General features: G+C 49.6%; 2 protein-coding genes across 2 annotated transcripts; both read right to left on the reverse strand.

The window, feature by feature from the left end:
- Positions 1-2,029: 2,029 nt before the first annotated feature.
- On the reverse strand, positions 2,030-13,255 carry LOC141247744 (complement C1q subcomponent subunit C-like). Its single transcript, XM_073669260.1, has 3 exons — positions 12,798-13,255; positions 5,767-5,935; positions 2,030-4,808 (listed from the first exon to the last, which is right to left on the reverse strand). Exons 2-3 carry the CDS (start codon positions 5,921-5,923, stop codon positions 4,252-4,254), a joined length of 714 nt encoding a protein of 237 aa, XP_073525361.1. The 5' UTR covers positions 5,924-5,935; positions 12,798-13,255; the 3' UTR covers positions 2,030-4,251.
- A 586-nt stretch (positions 13,256-13,841) lies between these two features.
- On the reverse strand, positions 13,842-14,721 carry LOC141247745 (complement C1q subcomponent subunit A-like). The gene has a single exon (XM_073669261.1). It carries the CDS (start codon positions 14,695-14,697, stop codon positions 14,158-14,160), a length of 540 nt encoding a protein of 179 aa, XP_073525362.1. The 5' UTR covers positions 14,698-14,721; the 3' UTR covers positions 13,842-14,157.
- Between the last annotated feature and the right edge of the window lie 630 nt (positions 14,722-15,351).

Genomic DNA, 15,351 nt, shown 5'->3' on the forward strand with positions numbered 1-15,351 from the left:
GTATTGCAGACCCCCCAGTCCTCTAATAACCTGTCTGGGTATTGCAGACCCCCCAGTCCTCTAATAACCTGTCTTGGTATTGCAGGCCCCCCAGTCCTCTAATAACCTGTCTTGGTATTGCAGACCCCCCAGTCCTCTAATAACCTGTCTTGGTATTGCAGACCCCCCAGTCCTCTAATAACCTGTCTGGGTATTGCAGACCCCCAGTCCTCTAATAACCTGTCTTGGTATTGCAGGCCCCCCAGTCCTCTAATAACCTGTCTTGGTATAGCAGACCCCCCAGTCCTCTAATAACCTGTCTTGGTATTGCAGACCCCCCAGTCCTCTAATAACCTGTCTTGGTATTGCAGACCCCCCAGTCCTCTAATAACCTGTCTTGGTATTGCAGACCCCCCAGTCCTCTAATAACCTGTCTGGGTATTGCAGACCCCCCAGTCCTCTAATAACCTGTCTGGGTATTGCAGACCCCCCAGTCCTCTAATAACCTGTCTTGGTATTGCAGGCCCCCCAGTCCTCTAATAACCTGTCTTGGTATTGCAGGCCCCCCAGTCCTCTAATAACCTGTCTTGGTATAGCAGACCCCCCAGTCCTCTAATAACCTGTCTTGGTATTGCAGGCCCCCCAGTCCTCTAATAACCTGTCTTGGTATAGCAGACCCCCCAGTCCTCTAATAACCTGTCTTGGTATTGCAGACCCCCCAGTCCTCTAATAACCTGTCTTGGTATTGCAGACCCCCCAGTCCTCTAATAACCTGTCTTGGTATTGCAGACCCCCCAGTCCTCTAATAACCTGTCTTGGTATAGCAGACCCCCCAGTCCTCTAATAACCTGTCTTGGTATTGCAGACCCCCCAGTCCTCTAATAACCTGTCTTGGTATTGCAGACCCCCCAGTCCTCTAATAACCTGTCTTGGTATTGCAGACCCCCCAGTCCTCTAATAACCTGTCTTGGTATTGCAGACCCCCCAGTCCTCTAATAACCTGTCTTGGTATAGCAGACCCCCCAGTCCTCTAATAACCTGTCTTGGTATTGCAGACCCCCCAGTCCTCTAATAACCTGTCTTGGTATTGCAGGCCCCCCAGTCCTCTAATAACCTGTCTTGGTATTGCAGACCCCCCCAGTCCTCTAATAACCTGTCTTGGTATTGCAGACCCCCCAGTCCTCTAATAACCTTGGTCGCTCTTCTCTGCACCCGCTCTAGTTCAGCTATGTCTTTCTTATACACCGGAGACCAGAACTGTACACAGTATTCTAAGTGTGGTCGCACTAATGACTTGTACAGAGGTAAAATTATCTTCTCCTCATGAGCATCTATGCCTCTTTTAATGCATCCCATTATTTTATTTGCCTTTGCAGCAGCTGCCTGACACTGGCCACTATACGTGAGCTTGTCGTCCACCAATACACCCAGGTCTTTTTCAGTTACAGTTTTGCCCAGTGTTTTACAATTAAGCATATAATTATACATTTTATTTCCTCTGCCCAAGTGCATTACCTTACATTTATCCCCATTAAAGCTCATTTGCCATTTATCAGCCCAAGCTTCTAGTTTACATAGATCCTCCTGTAATATAAAATTGTCCTCCTCTGTATTGATTACCCTGCAGAGTTTAGTGTCATCTGCGGATACTGAAATATTACTCTGTATGCCCCCTACAAGGTCATTAATAAATATGTTAAAAAGAAGGGGGCCCAATACTGACCCCTGTGGTACCCCAATACTGACCCCTGTGGTACCCCAATACTGACCCCTGTGGTACCCCACTGTTACCTGAGACCCAGTCTGAGTGTTTTCCATTAATAACCACCCTTTGTTTCCTATCACTGAGCCAGTTCTTAACCCACATACATATATTTTCCCCTGTCCCCATTGTTCTCATTTTATGTATCAACCTTTTGTGTGGAACCGGATCAAAAGCTTTTGAAAAGTCCATATACACAACATCCACTGCATTTCCTTGGTCCAGTCCAGAACTTGCCTCCTCATAAAAACTGATCAGATGAGTCTGAGAGGAACGGTCCCTCGTAAATTGTGCGAATTGATGTTTTAATTATGATAAAATTGTACAATCAGGAGCCAGAAAAGATGAAGCCAATCAGTGAATAAGTGAGCAGGACTCCGCATGAGAGTTGTGCAGAGGAGGTTACAATCTACAGCAAGAAAAAAAGCTGCAAACACTATGCTGAGTCCAGGTAACATGGCTGGTAGCATTGCCATACCAGAAAGGGGGGAGTTGAGGAGTCTGGAGGAGGAGGAACGAGAACAGATGGTACGGGAGGAGGAGAAAAAGGACAAAGAAGATAGAGAGGACAGGAGAAGGAGTACAAAGAGGGTAGAGAGGACAGGAGGAGAAAGAAGAGGAGGGCAGAGAAGACAGGAGGAGGAAAAGGACAAAGGACAGGAGGAGGAAGAAGAAGAGGAGGAGGACAAAGAAGATAGAGAGGACAGGAGAAGGAGGACAAAGAGGGCAGAGAGGACAGGAGGAGGAGGAAGAAGAAGAAGAGGAAGAGGGCAGAGAGGACAGGAGGAGGAAAAGGACAAAGAAGAGAGGAGGAGGAGGAAGAGGACAGGAGGAGGAAAAGGACAAAGAGGGCAGAGAGGACAGGAGGAGGAGGAAGAAGAAGAAGAGGAAGAGGGCAGAGAGGACAGGAGGAGGAAAAGGACAAAGAAGAGAGGAGGAGGAGGAGGAGGAAGAGGACAGGAGGAGGAAAAGGACAAAGAGGGCAGAGAGGACAGGAGGAGGAGGAAGAAGAGGAGGGCAGAGAGGACAGGAGGAGGAAAAATACAAAGAAGAGAGGAGGAGGAGGAGGAGGAAGAGGACAGGAGGAGGAAAAGGACAAAGAGGGCAGAGAAGACAGGAGGAGGAGGAAGAAGAGGAGGGCAGAGAGGACAGGAGGAGGAAAAGGACAAAGGAGAGGAGGAAGAAGAGGGCAGAGAGGACAGGAGAATGAGGACAGGAGGAGAAAAAGGACAAATTTGTCTGGAGGAGGAGTAAGAGGACAGGGAGGTCTGGAGAAGTGGAAAGGAGGACAGGATGATGATGATGATGAGGAAATGAACAGAGGCCTGGAGGAGGAAGAAAAGGACAGAGTGGTCTGGAGGAGGTGGAAGGAGGACAGCAAGTGGAAGGTGGACAAAAAGGACAGGAGGAGGAAGAAAAGGACTAAAGCTGTCTGGAGAAGGAGTTAAAGGACTGAGAGGTCTGGCGAAGGGGGAATGAGGACAGAAGGAGGAGGAGGACAAAGATGTCTGGAGCAGGAGGAAGAGGACAGAGGTATGGAGAAGGGGGAAGGAGGACAGAAAGGACAGGAGGAGGAAGAAGACAGAGAGGGGGAGGAAAAGGACAGAGGTCTGCATTAGGAGATAAAGAACACAGGTCTTGTGGAGGAGGAAGGAAGACAGAGGACAGGAGGAGGAAAAAGGACAGAGCCATTTAGATAGGTCAAAAAGATCAGGTTCTTCCACAACTTCATAAACATGTATGATTGGCTGATTGCGGTCTACATGTTTAAAGAACATTTGTCAGGAGGATTGTCCATCTTGAGCCGTATATATGAACACGCTGGTCATAGGTAGCTGAATACTTTAATACCTTGATATCTGCAATCTGATGTCTTATTCCAGATAACAACTTATTTACATATTTAAAAAAATGTGGATTTAAGATCTATGGTTGGGGCATAGCTCTCCACAAGACTCCGCCTCCAGAGTGTATTGTAAATGACATAAGGTGTTTCCGGTGTGATGAGCGATGGCCGCTCTATGCTCTCCTGATCTCACGGCAGAGCTGTGTGTGGTTATGAGAGAGGACTGTCAGTCATTACATGTCTCACACTGGTAACACCCCCTGTAATTTACAATAAGCTCTGGAGGTGGAGTGTCAGGGAGATCTATATCCCGCCCATAGATCTTAATAGCTCATTTACATATTAAGAAAATGTGGATTTCTCTGGATTAAGAAATCTGATTGCAGATATCAATGTATCATTTACTTCAGCTTCCTATGACCTCCATGTCCACATAGACAGCTCTGGAGGGACGATCTTACCGACAGATTCTTGTCATGGAAATTACAGATGGCTGAACGCACATGGTAATCCCTTGTGTAAAGCCAGATTTAATCTCCGGCCCAGGTAAGGAGTTGGAGTTGGAGTTGGAGTTGGAGTTGGAGTTGGAGTTGGAGTTGGAGTTGGAGTTGGAGTTGGAGTTGGAGTTGGAGTTGGAGTTGGAGTTGGAGTTGGAGTTGGAGTTCTAATCTGGAAATACAAGGAACCCTGAGAACACGCTGTCGTTATCCTCGATTCCTATCATACCGTTGTAGTCATTGACAGACAACCACACCTCTTGGCTCCTCTTCAGCTGGACCAGCACCCCCCCTGATGTGACCTGCTGGGAGTTGGACATGTGGTCACAGAAGCTGACCTTTCGGACATTGGCTGCGTATAGAGAGACACAAAGGTTGGAGGAATGTGAAGCATGATACACAAAGTAATACAGTCCAGGGATCCGGCACACAAAAGATCCTGAAGTGGCATTATAGTCCTGGTGGTCATTGGTGATGACTCTGTTGAATATGATGGGGGTGTTCTTTGCAGGGTGTATTTCTGTTGCTCTCGCCATTGTGAAAGCTGATTGATATTGTTGCTTGTGGTTACCCGAAATTCCTTTGTCCCCATGGGGGCCTTGCTCACCTTTGTCCCCAGGAGGGCCAGGTGGTCCCTTTGGTCCATTTTTTCCCATTGGACCTGGAAGCCCCTTTGTCCCTTTTTCACCTTTAAGATTTAACATGTGAGAGCTGGCTGGAATACCTGTGTGATGACAAGAGGACACCAGAGTAAGAAACGTGACATGACTCCAATAATACCAGAGCAAAAGCATAAGCATCGAAGAGATGACAAGAAACAAATTACTAATAGAAACCTAGGAATGGAGTCGAGAAAAAATAGCTCTTGGAGCACTGAACCAAGAAGAACACTGACATATGAAACAAGGAGGAGGAAAGGACTGTGTCCTATAAGTTAAAGAGGTAGAGAACCATGAGAGGACAGTGATTTGAAAACCAAGGAGAAAAGATCAAAAAGAGGACATTGACCTGGAAACATTGGAGGAAAGTCAACCAAGGGCAGCGTGAACTGTAAGCCAAAGGAGCGGAGAACCAGGAATGGACAGTGATCTGTTAACTAAGGAGGAGAACCAGAAGAGGACAGTGACCAGAAAACCAAGGGGAGTAGAACGACAAGAGGACAGTGACCAGAAAACCAAGGGGAGTAGAACGACAAGAGGACAGTGACCAGAAAACCATGGAGTTGAAACAGAAAAAGACAAACCAAGGGGAGAAGAAACAGGAGAGGACAGTGACCTGAAAACAATGGATTAAAACCAGTTGAGGACAATGTTAACTGTAAGCCAAAGGAGAGGAGAACTAAACACGGATCTGTAAGTCAAGGAAGACAACTGGAGAACCAGGAGAGGACAATTCCTTGTAAACCAAGGAGAAGAACCAGATGATGATAGTAACCTGTAAAGGAGAGAAGACCAAACAGAGGATAGTGACCTGTAAACAAAGGAGGAGGACCAGGAGAGGACAAGGGTCTGTAACCCACAGCTAGTCCACAATGATTTAGTCACAGGGAGTTGAGACCTTTTTCTTTCTATTGACTGTGAATCTGAAAGGACATCTTCTCAGTAGATGGCACACACAGCCCTTGACACCAGATGAGATTTAAGTGGAATATTAAAGAATTATCAGCTGGGAAAGTAATTTACCTTTCTCTCCTATTGCTCCTTTCTGCCCATCTCGTCCATCTCTGCCTGGGATTCCTGGTATTCCTGGCATACCTGGCATCGCTGCGAAGCATGGAGAGTCTGAACTCTCCACCCATGTGAACAGCATCAGGACAAGGACACCAGTTTCAAGCAACATAATTGATGTTCTCTACAAGAATAGACAATGAGACTCTCACAGGGAAAATGGCGGAACCAATACTTTTACTCCATCATAGGAGAACGGCGCGGTCACTGGAGGAAGAGCAAAGAAGGAAAGTGGAGTCACTGGATGAAGAGGAAGGTGCAGTCACTGGAGGAAGGTGCGGTCACTGGAGGAAGGTGCAGTCACTGGAGGAAGGTGCAGTCACTGGAGGAAGAGCAAAGAAGGAAACTGGAGTCACTGGATGAAGAGGAAGGTGCAGTCACTGGAGGAAGGTGCGGTCACTGGAGGAAGGTGCAGTCACTGGAGGAAGGTGCAGTCACTGGAGGAAGGTGCAGTCACTGGAGGAAGGTGCAGTCACTGGAGAGAGCAAAGAAGGAAAGTGGAGTCACTGGAGGAAGAGGAAGATGCAGTCACTGGAGGAAGGTGCGGTCACTGGAGGAAGGTGCAGTCACTGGAGGAAGGTGCAGTCACTGGAGGAAGGTGCAGTCACTGGAGGAAGGTGCAGTCACTGGAGAGAGCAAAGAAGGAAAGTGGAGTCACTGGAGGAAGAGGAAGATGCAGTCACTGGAGGAAGGTGCAGTCACTGGAGGAAGGTGCAGTCACTAGAGAGAGCAAAGAAGGAAAGTGGAGTCACTGGAGGAAGGTGCAGTCACTGGAGGAAGGTGCAGTCACTGGAGAGAGCAAAGAAGGAAAGTGGAGTCACTGGATGAAGAGGAAGGTGCAGTCACTAGAGAGAGCAAAGAAGGAAAGTGGAGTCACTGGATGAAGAGGAAGGTGCAGTCACTAGAGAGCAAAGAAGGAAAGTGGAGTCACTGGATGAAGAGGAAGGTGCGGTCACTGGAGGAAGGTGCAGTCACTAGAGAGAGCAAAGAAGGAAGGTGGAGTCACTGGATGAAGAGGAAGGTGCAGTCACTAGAGAGCAAAGAAGGAAAGTGCAGTCACTGGAGGAAGGTGCAGTCACTAGAGAGCAAAGAAGGAAAGTGCAGTCACTGGAGGAAGGTGCAGTCACTAGAGAGAGCAAAGAAGGAAAGTGGAGTCACTGGATGAAGAGGAAGATGCAGTCACTGGAGGAAGGTGCAGTCACTGGAGGAAGGTGCAGTCACTAGAGAGAGCAAAGAAGGAAAGTGGAGTCACTGGAGGAAGGTGCAGTCACTGGAGGAAGGTGCAGTCACTGGAGAGAGCAAAGAAGGAAAGTGGAGTCACTGGATGAAGAGGAAGGTGCAGTCACTAGAGAGCAAAGAAGGAAAGTGGAGTCACTGGATGAAGAGGAAGGTGCAGTCACTAGAGAGCAAAGAAGGAAAGTGGAGTCACTGGATGAAGAGGAAGGTGCGGTCACTGGAGGAAGGTGCAGTCACTAGAGAGAGCAAAGAAGGAAGGTGGAGTCACTGGATGAAGAGGAAGGTGCAGTCACTAGAGAGCAAAGAAGGAAAGTGCAGTCACTGGAGGAAGGTGCAGTCACTAGAGAGCAAAGAAGGAAAGTGCAGTCACTGGAGGAAGGTGCAGTCACTAGAGAGAGCAAAGAAGGAAAGTGAAGTCACTGGATGAAGAGGAAGGTGCAGTCGCTGGAGGCAGGTGCGGTCACTGGAGGAAGGTGCAGTCACTAGAGAGAGCAAAGAAGGAAAGTGGAGTAACTGGATGAAGAGGAAGGTGTGGTCACTGGAGGAAGGTGCAGTCACTAGAGAGCAAAGAAGGAAAGTGCAGTCACTGGAGGAAGAGCAAAGAAGGAAAGTGAAGTCACTGGATGAAGAGGAAGGTGCAGTCACTGGAGGAAGGTGCGGTCACTGGAGGAAGGTGCAGTCACTAGAGAGAGCAAAGAAGGAAGGTGGAGTCAATGGATGAAGAGGAAGGTGCGGTCACTGGAGGAAGGTGCAGTCACTAGAGAGAGGAAAGAAGGAAAGTGGAGTCACTGGATGAAGAGGAAGGTGCAGTCGCTGGAGGAAGGTGCGGTCACTGGAGGAAGGTGCAGTCACTAGAGAGCAAAGAAGGAAGGTGGAGTCACTGGATGAAGAGGAAGGTGCAGTCACTAGAGAGAGCAAAGAAGGAAAGTGGAGTCACTGGATGAAGAGGAAGGTGCAGTCACTAGAGAGAGCAAAGAAGGAAAGTGCAGTCACTGGAGGAAGGTGCAGTCACTAGAGAGAGCAAAGAAGGAAAGTGGAGTCACTGGAGGAAGAGGAAGGTGCAGTCACTAGAGAGAGCAAAGAAGGAAAGTGGAGTCACTTGATGAGGAAAGTGCAGTCACTAGAGAGAGCAAAGAAGGAAGGTGGAGTCACTGGATGAAGAGGAAGGTGCAGTCGCTGGAGGAAGGTGCGGTCACTGGAGGAAGGTGCAGTCACTAGAGAGAGCAAAGAAGGAAGGTGGAGTCAATGGATGAAGAGGAAGGTGCGGTCACTGGAGGAAGGTGCAGTCACTAGAGAGAGGAAAGAAGGAAAGTGGAGTCACTGGATGAATAGGAAGGTGCAGTCGCTGGAGGAAGGTGCAGTCACTGGAGGAAGGTGCAGTCACTGGAGGAAGGTGCAGTCACTAGAGAGAGCAAAGAAGGAAAGTGGAGTCACTGGAGGAAGGTGCAGTCACTGGAGGAAGGTGCAGTCACTAGAGAGAGCAAAGAAGGAAAGTGGAGTCACTGGAGGAAGAGGAAGGTGCAGTCGCTGGAGGAAGGTCCGGTCACTGGAGGAAGGTGCAGTCACTAGAGAGAGGAAAGAAAGAAAGTGGAGTCACTGGATGAAGAGGAAGGTGCAGTCACTAGAGAGAGCAAAGAAGGAAAGTAGAGTCACTGGATGAAGAGGAAGGTGCCGTCACTGGAGGAAGGTGCAGTCACTAGAGAGAGCAAAGAAGGAAAGTGAAGTCACTGGATGAAGAGGAAGGTGCAGTCGCTGGAGGAAGGTGCGGTCACTGGAGGAAGGTGCAGTCACTAGAGAGAGCAAAGAAGGAAAGTGGAGTAACTGGATGAAGAGGAAGATGCAGTCGCTGGAGGAAGGTGCAGTCACTAGAGAGCAAAGAAGGAAAGTGCAGTCACTGGAGGAAGAGCAAAGAAGGAAAGTGAAGTCACTGGATGAAGAGGAAGGTGCAGTCACTGGAGGAAGGTGCAGTCACTGGAGGAAGGTGCAGTCACTAGAGAGCAAAGAAGGAAAGTGGAGTCACTGGATGAAGAGGAAGGTGCAGTCACTGGAGGAAGGTGCAGTCACTAGAGAGAGCAAAGAAGGAAAGTGGAGTCACTGGATGAAGAGGAAGATGCAGTCGCTGGAGGAAGGTGCAGTCACTAGAGAGCAAAGAAGGAAAGTGGAGTCACTGGATGAAGAGGAAGGTGCAGTCACTGGAGGAAGGTGCAGTCACTAGAGAGAGCAAAGAAGGAAAGTGGAGTCACTGGATGAAGAGGAAGGTGCAGTCACTGGAGGAAGGTGCAGTCACTAGAGAGCAAAGAAGGAAAGTGGAGTCACTGGATGAAGAGGAAGGTGCAGTCACTGGAGGAAGGTGCAGTCACTGGAGGAAGGTGCAGTCACTGGAGGAAGGTGCAGTCACTAGAGAGCAAAGAAGGAAAGTGGAGTCACTGGATGAAGAGGAAGGTGCAGTCACTGGAGGAAGGTGCAGTCACTAGAGAGCAAAGAAGGAAAGTGGAGTCACTGGATGAAGAGGAAGGTGCAGTCACTGGAGGAAGGTGCAGTCACTAGAGAGAGCAAAGAAGGAAAGTGGAGTCACTGGATGAAGAGGAAGATGCAGTCACTGGAGGAAGGTGCAGTCACTGGAGAGAGCAAAGAAGGAAAGTGGAGTCACTGGAGGAAGGTGCAGTCACTGGAGGAAGGTGCAGTCACTAGAGAGAGCAAAGAAGGAAAGTGGAGTCACTGGATGAAGAGGAAGGTGCGGTCACTGGAGGAAGGTGCAGTCACTACAGAGAGCAAAGAAGGAAAGTGAAGTCACTGGATGAAGAGGAAGGTGCAGTCGCTGGAGGCAGGTGCGGTCACTGGAGGAAGGTGCAGTCACTAGAGAGAGCAAAGAAGGAAAGTGGAGTAACTGGATGAAGAGGAAGGTGTGGTCACTGGAGGAAGGTGCAGTCACTAGAGAGCAAAGAAGGAAAGTGCAGTCACTGGAGGAAGAGCAAAGAAGGAAAGTGAAGTCACTGGATGAAGAGGAAGGTGCAGTCACTGGAGGAAGGTGCAGTCACTGGAGGAAGGTGCAGTCACTAGAGAGAGCAAAGAAGGAAAGTGAAGTCACTGGATGAAGAGGAAGGTGTGGTCACTGGAGGAAGGTGCAGTCACTAGAGAGAGCAAAGAAGGAAAGTGAAGTCACTGGATGAAGAGGAAGGTGCAGTCGCTGGAGGAAGGTGCGATCACTGGAGGAAGGTGCAGTCACTAGAGAGAGCAAAGAAGGAAAGTGGAGTAACTGGATGAAGAGGAAGATGCAGTCGCTGGAGGAAGGTGCAGTCACTAGAGAGCAAAGAAGGAAAGTGCAGTCACTGGAGGAAGAGCAAAGAAGGAAAGTGAAGTCACTGGATGAAGAGGAAGGTGCAGTCACTGGAGGAAGGTGCAGTCACTAGAGAGCAAAGAAGGAAAGTGGAGTCACTGGATGAAGAGGAAGGTGCAGTCACTGGAGGAAGGTGCAGTCACTGGAGGAAGGTGCAGTCACTGGAGAGAGCAAAGAAGGAAAGTGGAGTCACTGGATGAAGAGGAAGATGCAGTCGCTGGAGGAAGGTGCAGTCACTAGAGAGCAAAGAAGGAAAGTGGAGTCACTGGATGAAGAGGAAGGTGCAGTCACTGGAGGAAGGTGCAGTCACTAGAGAGCAAAGAAGGAAAGTGGAGTCACTGGATGAAGAGGAAGGTGCGGTCACTGGAGGAAGGTGCAGTCACTGGAGGAAGGTGCAGTCACTAGAGAGAGCAAAGAAGGAAAGTGGAGTAACTGGATGAAGAGGAAGATGCAGTCGCTGGAGGAAGGTGCAGTCACTAGAGAGCAAAGAAGGAAAGTGGAGTCACTGGATGAAGAGGAAGGTGTGGTCACTGGAGGAAGGTGCAGTCACTAGAGAGAGCAAAGAAGGAAAGTGAAGTCACTGGATGAAGAGGAAGGTGCAGTCGCTGGAGGAAGGTGCGGTCACTGGAGGAAGGTGCAGTCACTAGAGAGAGCAAAGAAGGAAAGTGGAGTAACTGGATGAAGAGGAAGGTGTGGTCACTGGAGGAAGGTGCAGTCACTAGAGAGCAAAGAAGGAAAGTGCAGTCACTGGAGGAAGAGCAAAGAAGGAAAGTGAAGTCACTGGATGAAGAGGAAGGTGCAGTCACTGGAGGAAGGTGCAGTCACTGGAGGAAGGTGCAGTCACTAGAGAGAGCAAAGAAGGAAAGTGAAGTCACTGGATGAAGAGGAAGGTGTGGTCACTGGAGGAAGGTGCAGTCACTAGAGAGAGCAAAGAAGGAAAGTGAAGTCACTGGATGAAGAGGAAGGTGCAGTCGCTGGAGGAAGGTGCGGTCACTGGAGGAAGGTGCAGTCACTAGAGAGAGCAAAGAAGGAAAGTGGAGTAACTAGATGAAGAGGAAGATGCAGTCGCTGGAGGAAGGTGCAGTCACTAGAGAGCAAAGAAGGAAAGTGCAGTCACTGGAGGAAGAGCAAAGAAGGAAAGTGAAGTCACTGGATGAAGAGGAAGGTGCAGTCACTGGAGGAAGGTGCAGTCACTAGAGAGCAAAGAAGGAAAGTGGAGTCACTGGATGAAGAGGAAGGTGCAGTCACTGGAGGAAGGTGCAGTCACTGGAGGAAGGTGCAGTCACTGGAGAGAGCAAAGAAGGAAAGTGGAGTCACTGGATGAAGAGGAAGATGCAGTCGCTGGAGGAAGGTGCAGTCACTAGAGAGCAAAGAAGGAAAGTGGAGTCACTGGATGAAGAGGAAGGTGCAGTCACTGGAGGAAGGTGCAGTCACTAGAGAGCAAAGAAGGAAAGTGGAGTCACTGGATGAAGAGGAAGGTGCGGTCACTGGAGGAAGGTGCAGTCACTGGAGGAAGGTGCAGTCACTAGAGAGAGCAAAGAAGGAAAGTGGAGTAACTGGATGAAGAGGAAGATGCAGTCGCTGGAGGAAGGTGCAGTCACTAGAGAGCAAAGAAGGAAAGTGGAGTCACTGGATGAAGAGGAAGGTGTGGTCACTGGAGGAAGGTGCAGTCACTAGAGAGAGCAAAGAAGGAAAGTGAAGTCACTGGATGAAGAGGAAGGTGCAGTCGCTGGAGGAAGGTGCGGTCACTGGAGGAAGGTGCAGTCACTAGAGAGAGCAAAGAAGGAAAGTGGAGTAACTGGATGAAGAGGAAGATGCAGTCGCTGGAGGAAGGTGCAGTCACTAGAGAGCAAAGAAGGAAAGTGCAGTCACTGGAGGAAGAGCAAAGAAGGAAAGTGAAGTCACTGGATGAAGAGGAAGGTGCAGTCACTGGAGGAAGGTGCAGTCACTAGAGAGCAAAGAAGGAAAGTGGAGTCACTGGATGAAGAGGAAGGTGCAGTCACTGGAGGAAGGTGCAGTCACTGGAGGAAGGTGCAGTCACTGGAGAGAGCAAAGAAGGAAAGTGGAGTCACTGGATGAAGAGGAAGATGCAGTCGCTGGAGGAAGGTGCAGTCACTAGAGAGCAAAGAAGGAAAGTGGAGTCACTGGATGAAGAGGAAGGTGCAGTCACTGGAGGAAGGTGCAGTCACTAGAGAGAGCAAAGAAGGAAAGTGGAGTCACTGGATGAAGAGGAAGGTGCGGTCGCTGGAGGAAGGTGCAGTCACATCAGGAAAGTGAAGTCACTGAATAAAGGTGCAGTTATTGGAAGAAGGGAGGTACAGCCAGTTGGAGAAGGTGCAGTCACTCTATTCCCATTCTCTGCGTGCTACATGACAGCCCTCATATCCATATGCCCCAAAATTTACGCACTGACCTCTAGCACTGGACACCTTTGAAGATTGCTCTGTCCTCAGTGACCGGTAATCTCTGCCTGAGAAGAAAATGCTGCCTGTCACATCCTCTTTCCTCCTCCATTGCTGGTGCTGACACTTGGAATTTCTCTTCTGCTTTTTCCATCTGTGACTGGAACCACAAGTTCCGTTTCTTGTAAGAGAAATGAGGAAAATGCTGAACACGAAGAATGGTCACTTCTAGAAAGCTTAATGGAGAAGCTGGCAGACAATCTGCCCATGACCGCCTCGCAGCAGTAGTCGCATGGTGTCCTGCAGACATGGACATTACCAGCCATCATGGCCTCTCTGCCTACATCGCAGTGCCACTATTTGCCCTTCTTCAGCTTTCTCAAATCTTTCTTAGAATCTTTGGCTTCTTCTTCTTTGAGCCAAGTGGGTGCAGAATACGTTGCTGGCATCCAACGAGCTTTCTTAAGTATGTGACGGCCGAAAGGAGGAATGCGGAACAGGTAGTGCCAAAGAGGGTTTGGGTCAGGGCACGAGCAGCACCCCTATCACATGTGTGGAGGGGTCTCTGCCCCCATAATAACATTATTCACCTACTAGGACTTGGAGCTGAGCCGACCTCACATCACAAAGTCCCGAAGTGGCCATTCCTGGAGAAGGTCACACGGCGGCAGTGCCTAAGGATCTACACCCAATGGTACCACCGAGTCCGAGAAGAGCTGGAGCGTTGGTGGAGTGACCCGAGAGCGACCGCTGCGGAGTGACCCGAGAGCGACCGCTGCGGAGTGACCCGAGAGCGACCGCTGCGGAGTGACCCGAGAGCGACCGCTGCGGAGTGACCCGAGAGCGACCGCTGCGGAGTGACCCGAGAGCGACCGCTGCGGAGTGACCCGAGAGCGACCGCTGCGGAGTGACCCGAGAGCGACCCCTGCGGAGTGACCCGAGAGCGACCGCTGCGGAGCCGTTGGAGATATCACAGGTGCAGTGTGTTATACTCCAGTCACACATGGTAGAAGTGGGAATAAGGGTCTGTGTAAGGTACTGAAGGACTCAGAAGGTGAAGTGTAATACCGATTTATTGCAGGAACAACAGAGAATGCGAGAAGCTGAGGACACCTACTCAAGATAGATCTAGAAACGAGAGGGCTCAAAGCTGAGGGGGGCTCAAATGCAGAAAGTTTAACAAAGGGTTAACTTGGCCACGGTCACTGAGGACCACCTAAGTTATGGAGGACCACCAGTCACTGAGGACCATCAGCTTAAGTCATGGAGGACAACTGGCCTAAGTCACAGAGGACCTCCAGTCTCAAAGGGCCACCAGCTATGATCATGGAGGACCGCCAAGTTCGGGGAGGCTCTATTTTATGCGCTATGCTAATCTCTTGGGTACAGCAGGAAGCCGCTGAAGATGCTGCTGACATCGGCTCCTGCCATTTTTCGGAATTTGGCATCAGCTTCTATCCAGACCTGATCCCCAAGGCCTAGATTGAGCACAGAGCCCCCTGAGTTCACCTGTGGTTGATTGCGCACATTGCGGTCACAGAAGCTCAGCAGTTTCCTACCGGCCTCTCCATGTTTCTTCACCCAGATCTGCAGACAGAGGTCCCCCAGCGAGACCACCTGGAAGGTAAAATAGTAGTACCCAGCCTCGGCACAGGAGAACGCCCCCGTACTGGCGTCATACACATTTGCCTCATTGGTGATGATCTGGGTAAACAGGAGCCGATTGTCTTTAATTTTTTGCTGGACAGCAGAGAACGCTGGTCTTCGCTGAGCCTTGGCATCTTCCATGGCTCCACTCGCTCCTTTAGGGCCTTGATCTCCTGGAGGTCCTGGTGGGCCCTCCGTTCCTATGTAGCCTACATTACCTGGCTCACCAGGGGCCCCAGGATCTCCAGAATCCCCTTTACTCATAGTCAGTCCCAAAGAATGGCCTGGAGCTCCTATAGGGTCAAAAAAGAAGTGCCATAAGATACCGGTCAGCATTGACACTATCGTGCCTCATAATAATCCCATAAGAAGGAAAAGCGATGGAATCATGGAAATCACCGGACGGAGACGTGATAGAGATCTGTAAATGATGGAAACTACATTTCCAAAACGTGCCTCATCACTGACCTCACTCCACCACTCTGAAAGGTTATTATGGTGCAGATCGAGATGGCAATGGAGGCTGGTGGGAGGTCTGTCCTCTTCAGTGATGAGTCCAACTTTTGTCTTGGACGCAATGATAGCTGAAGATTGGCTTGGAGACCACGTGGGCAAAGCCATGAAAGGACGTTTGTCGTAGAGAAAAATTGACAAATCCCTAAAGACATTTCCGGAGAGGGAACATATCACCCTAACATTAAAAATATGGGATTAATTATAACTGGTGAAGTGACAAACATAACACATTCACTCACATCACTGTATGGCCACCCTAACACCTCCAACGTAATAACGTTAGAATGATGATGCTATGCATGCCATGCTTCATCTCTATAGAAAGGTAAAATAGTGATAGGAAACATGACAACTATCTCCCACCTGGGACCTCCAGGGGCAAAGATATCTTAAAAATTCTGG

Source organism: Phyllobates terribilis, unplaced genomic scaffold (assembly GCF_046119375.1).
Source record: "Phyllobates terribilis strain yellow unplaced genomic scaffold, ASM4611937v1 Scaffold_3238__1_contigs__length_85145, whole genome shotgun sequence".
Lineage (NCBI taxonomy): Eukaryota > Metazoa > Chordata > Amphibia > Anura > Dendrobatidae > Phyllobates > Phyllobates terribilis.

Excerpts from the sequence above, each read along its gene's own strand:
- LOC141247744 (XM_073669260.1), bottom strand. The coding sequence starts at position 5,923 with ATGTTGCTTGAAACTGGTGTCCTTGTCCTGATGCTGTTCACATGGGTG. Across the intron at positions 4,809-5,766 it reads AGGAGCAATAGGAGAGAAAG|GTATTCCAGCCAGCTCTCAC; the intron begins GTAAATTACTTT and ends GTCATCACACAG.
- LOC141247745 (XM_073669261.1), bottom strand. The coding sequence starts at position 14,697 with ATGAGTAAAGGGGATTCTGGAGATCCTGGGGCCCCTGGTGAGCCAGGT.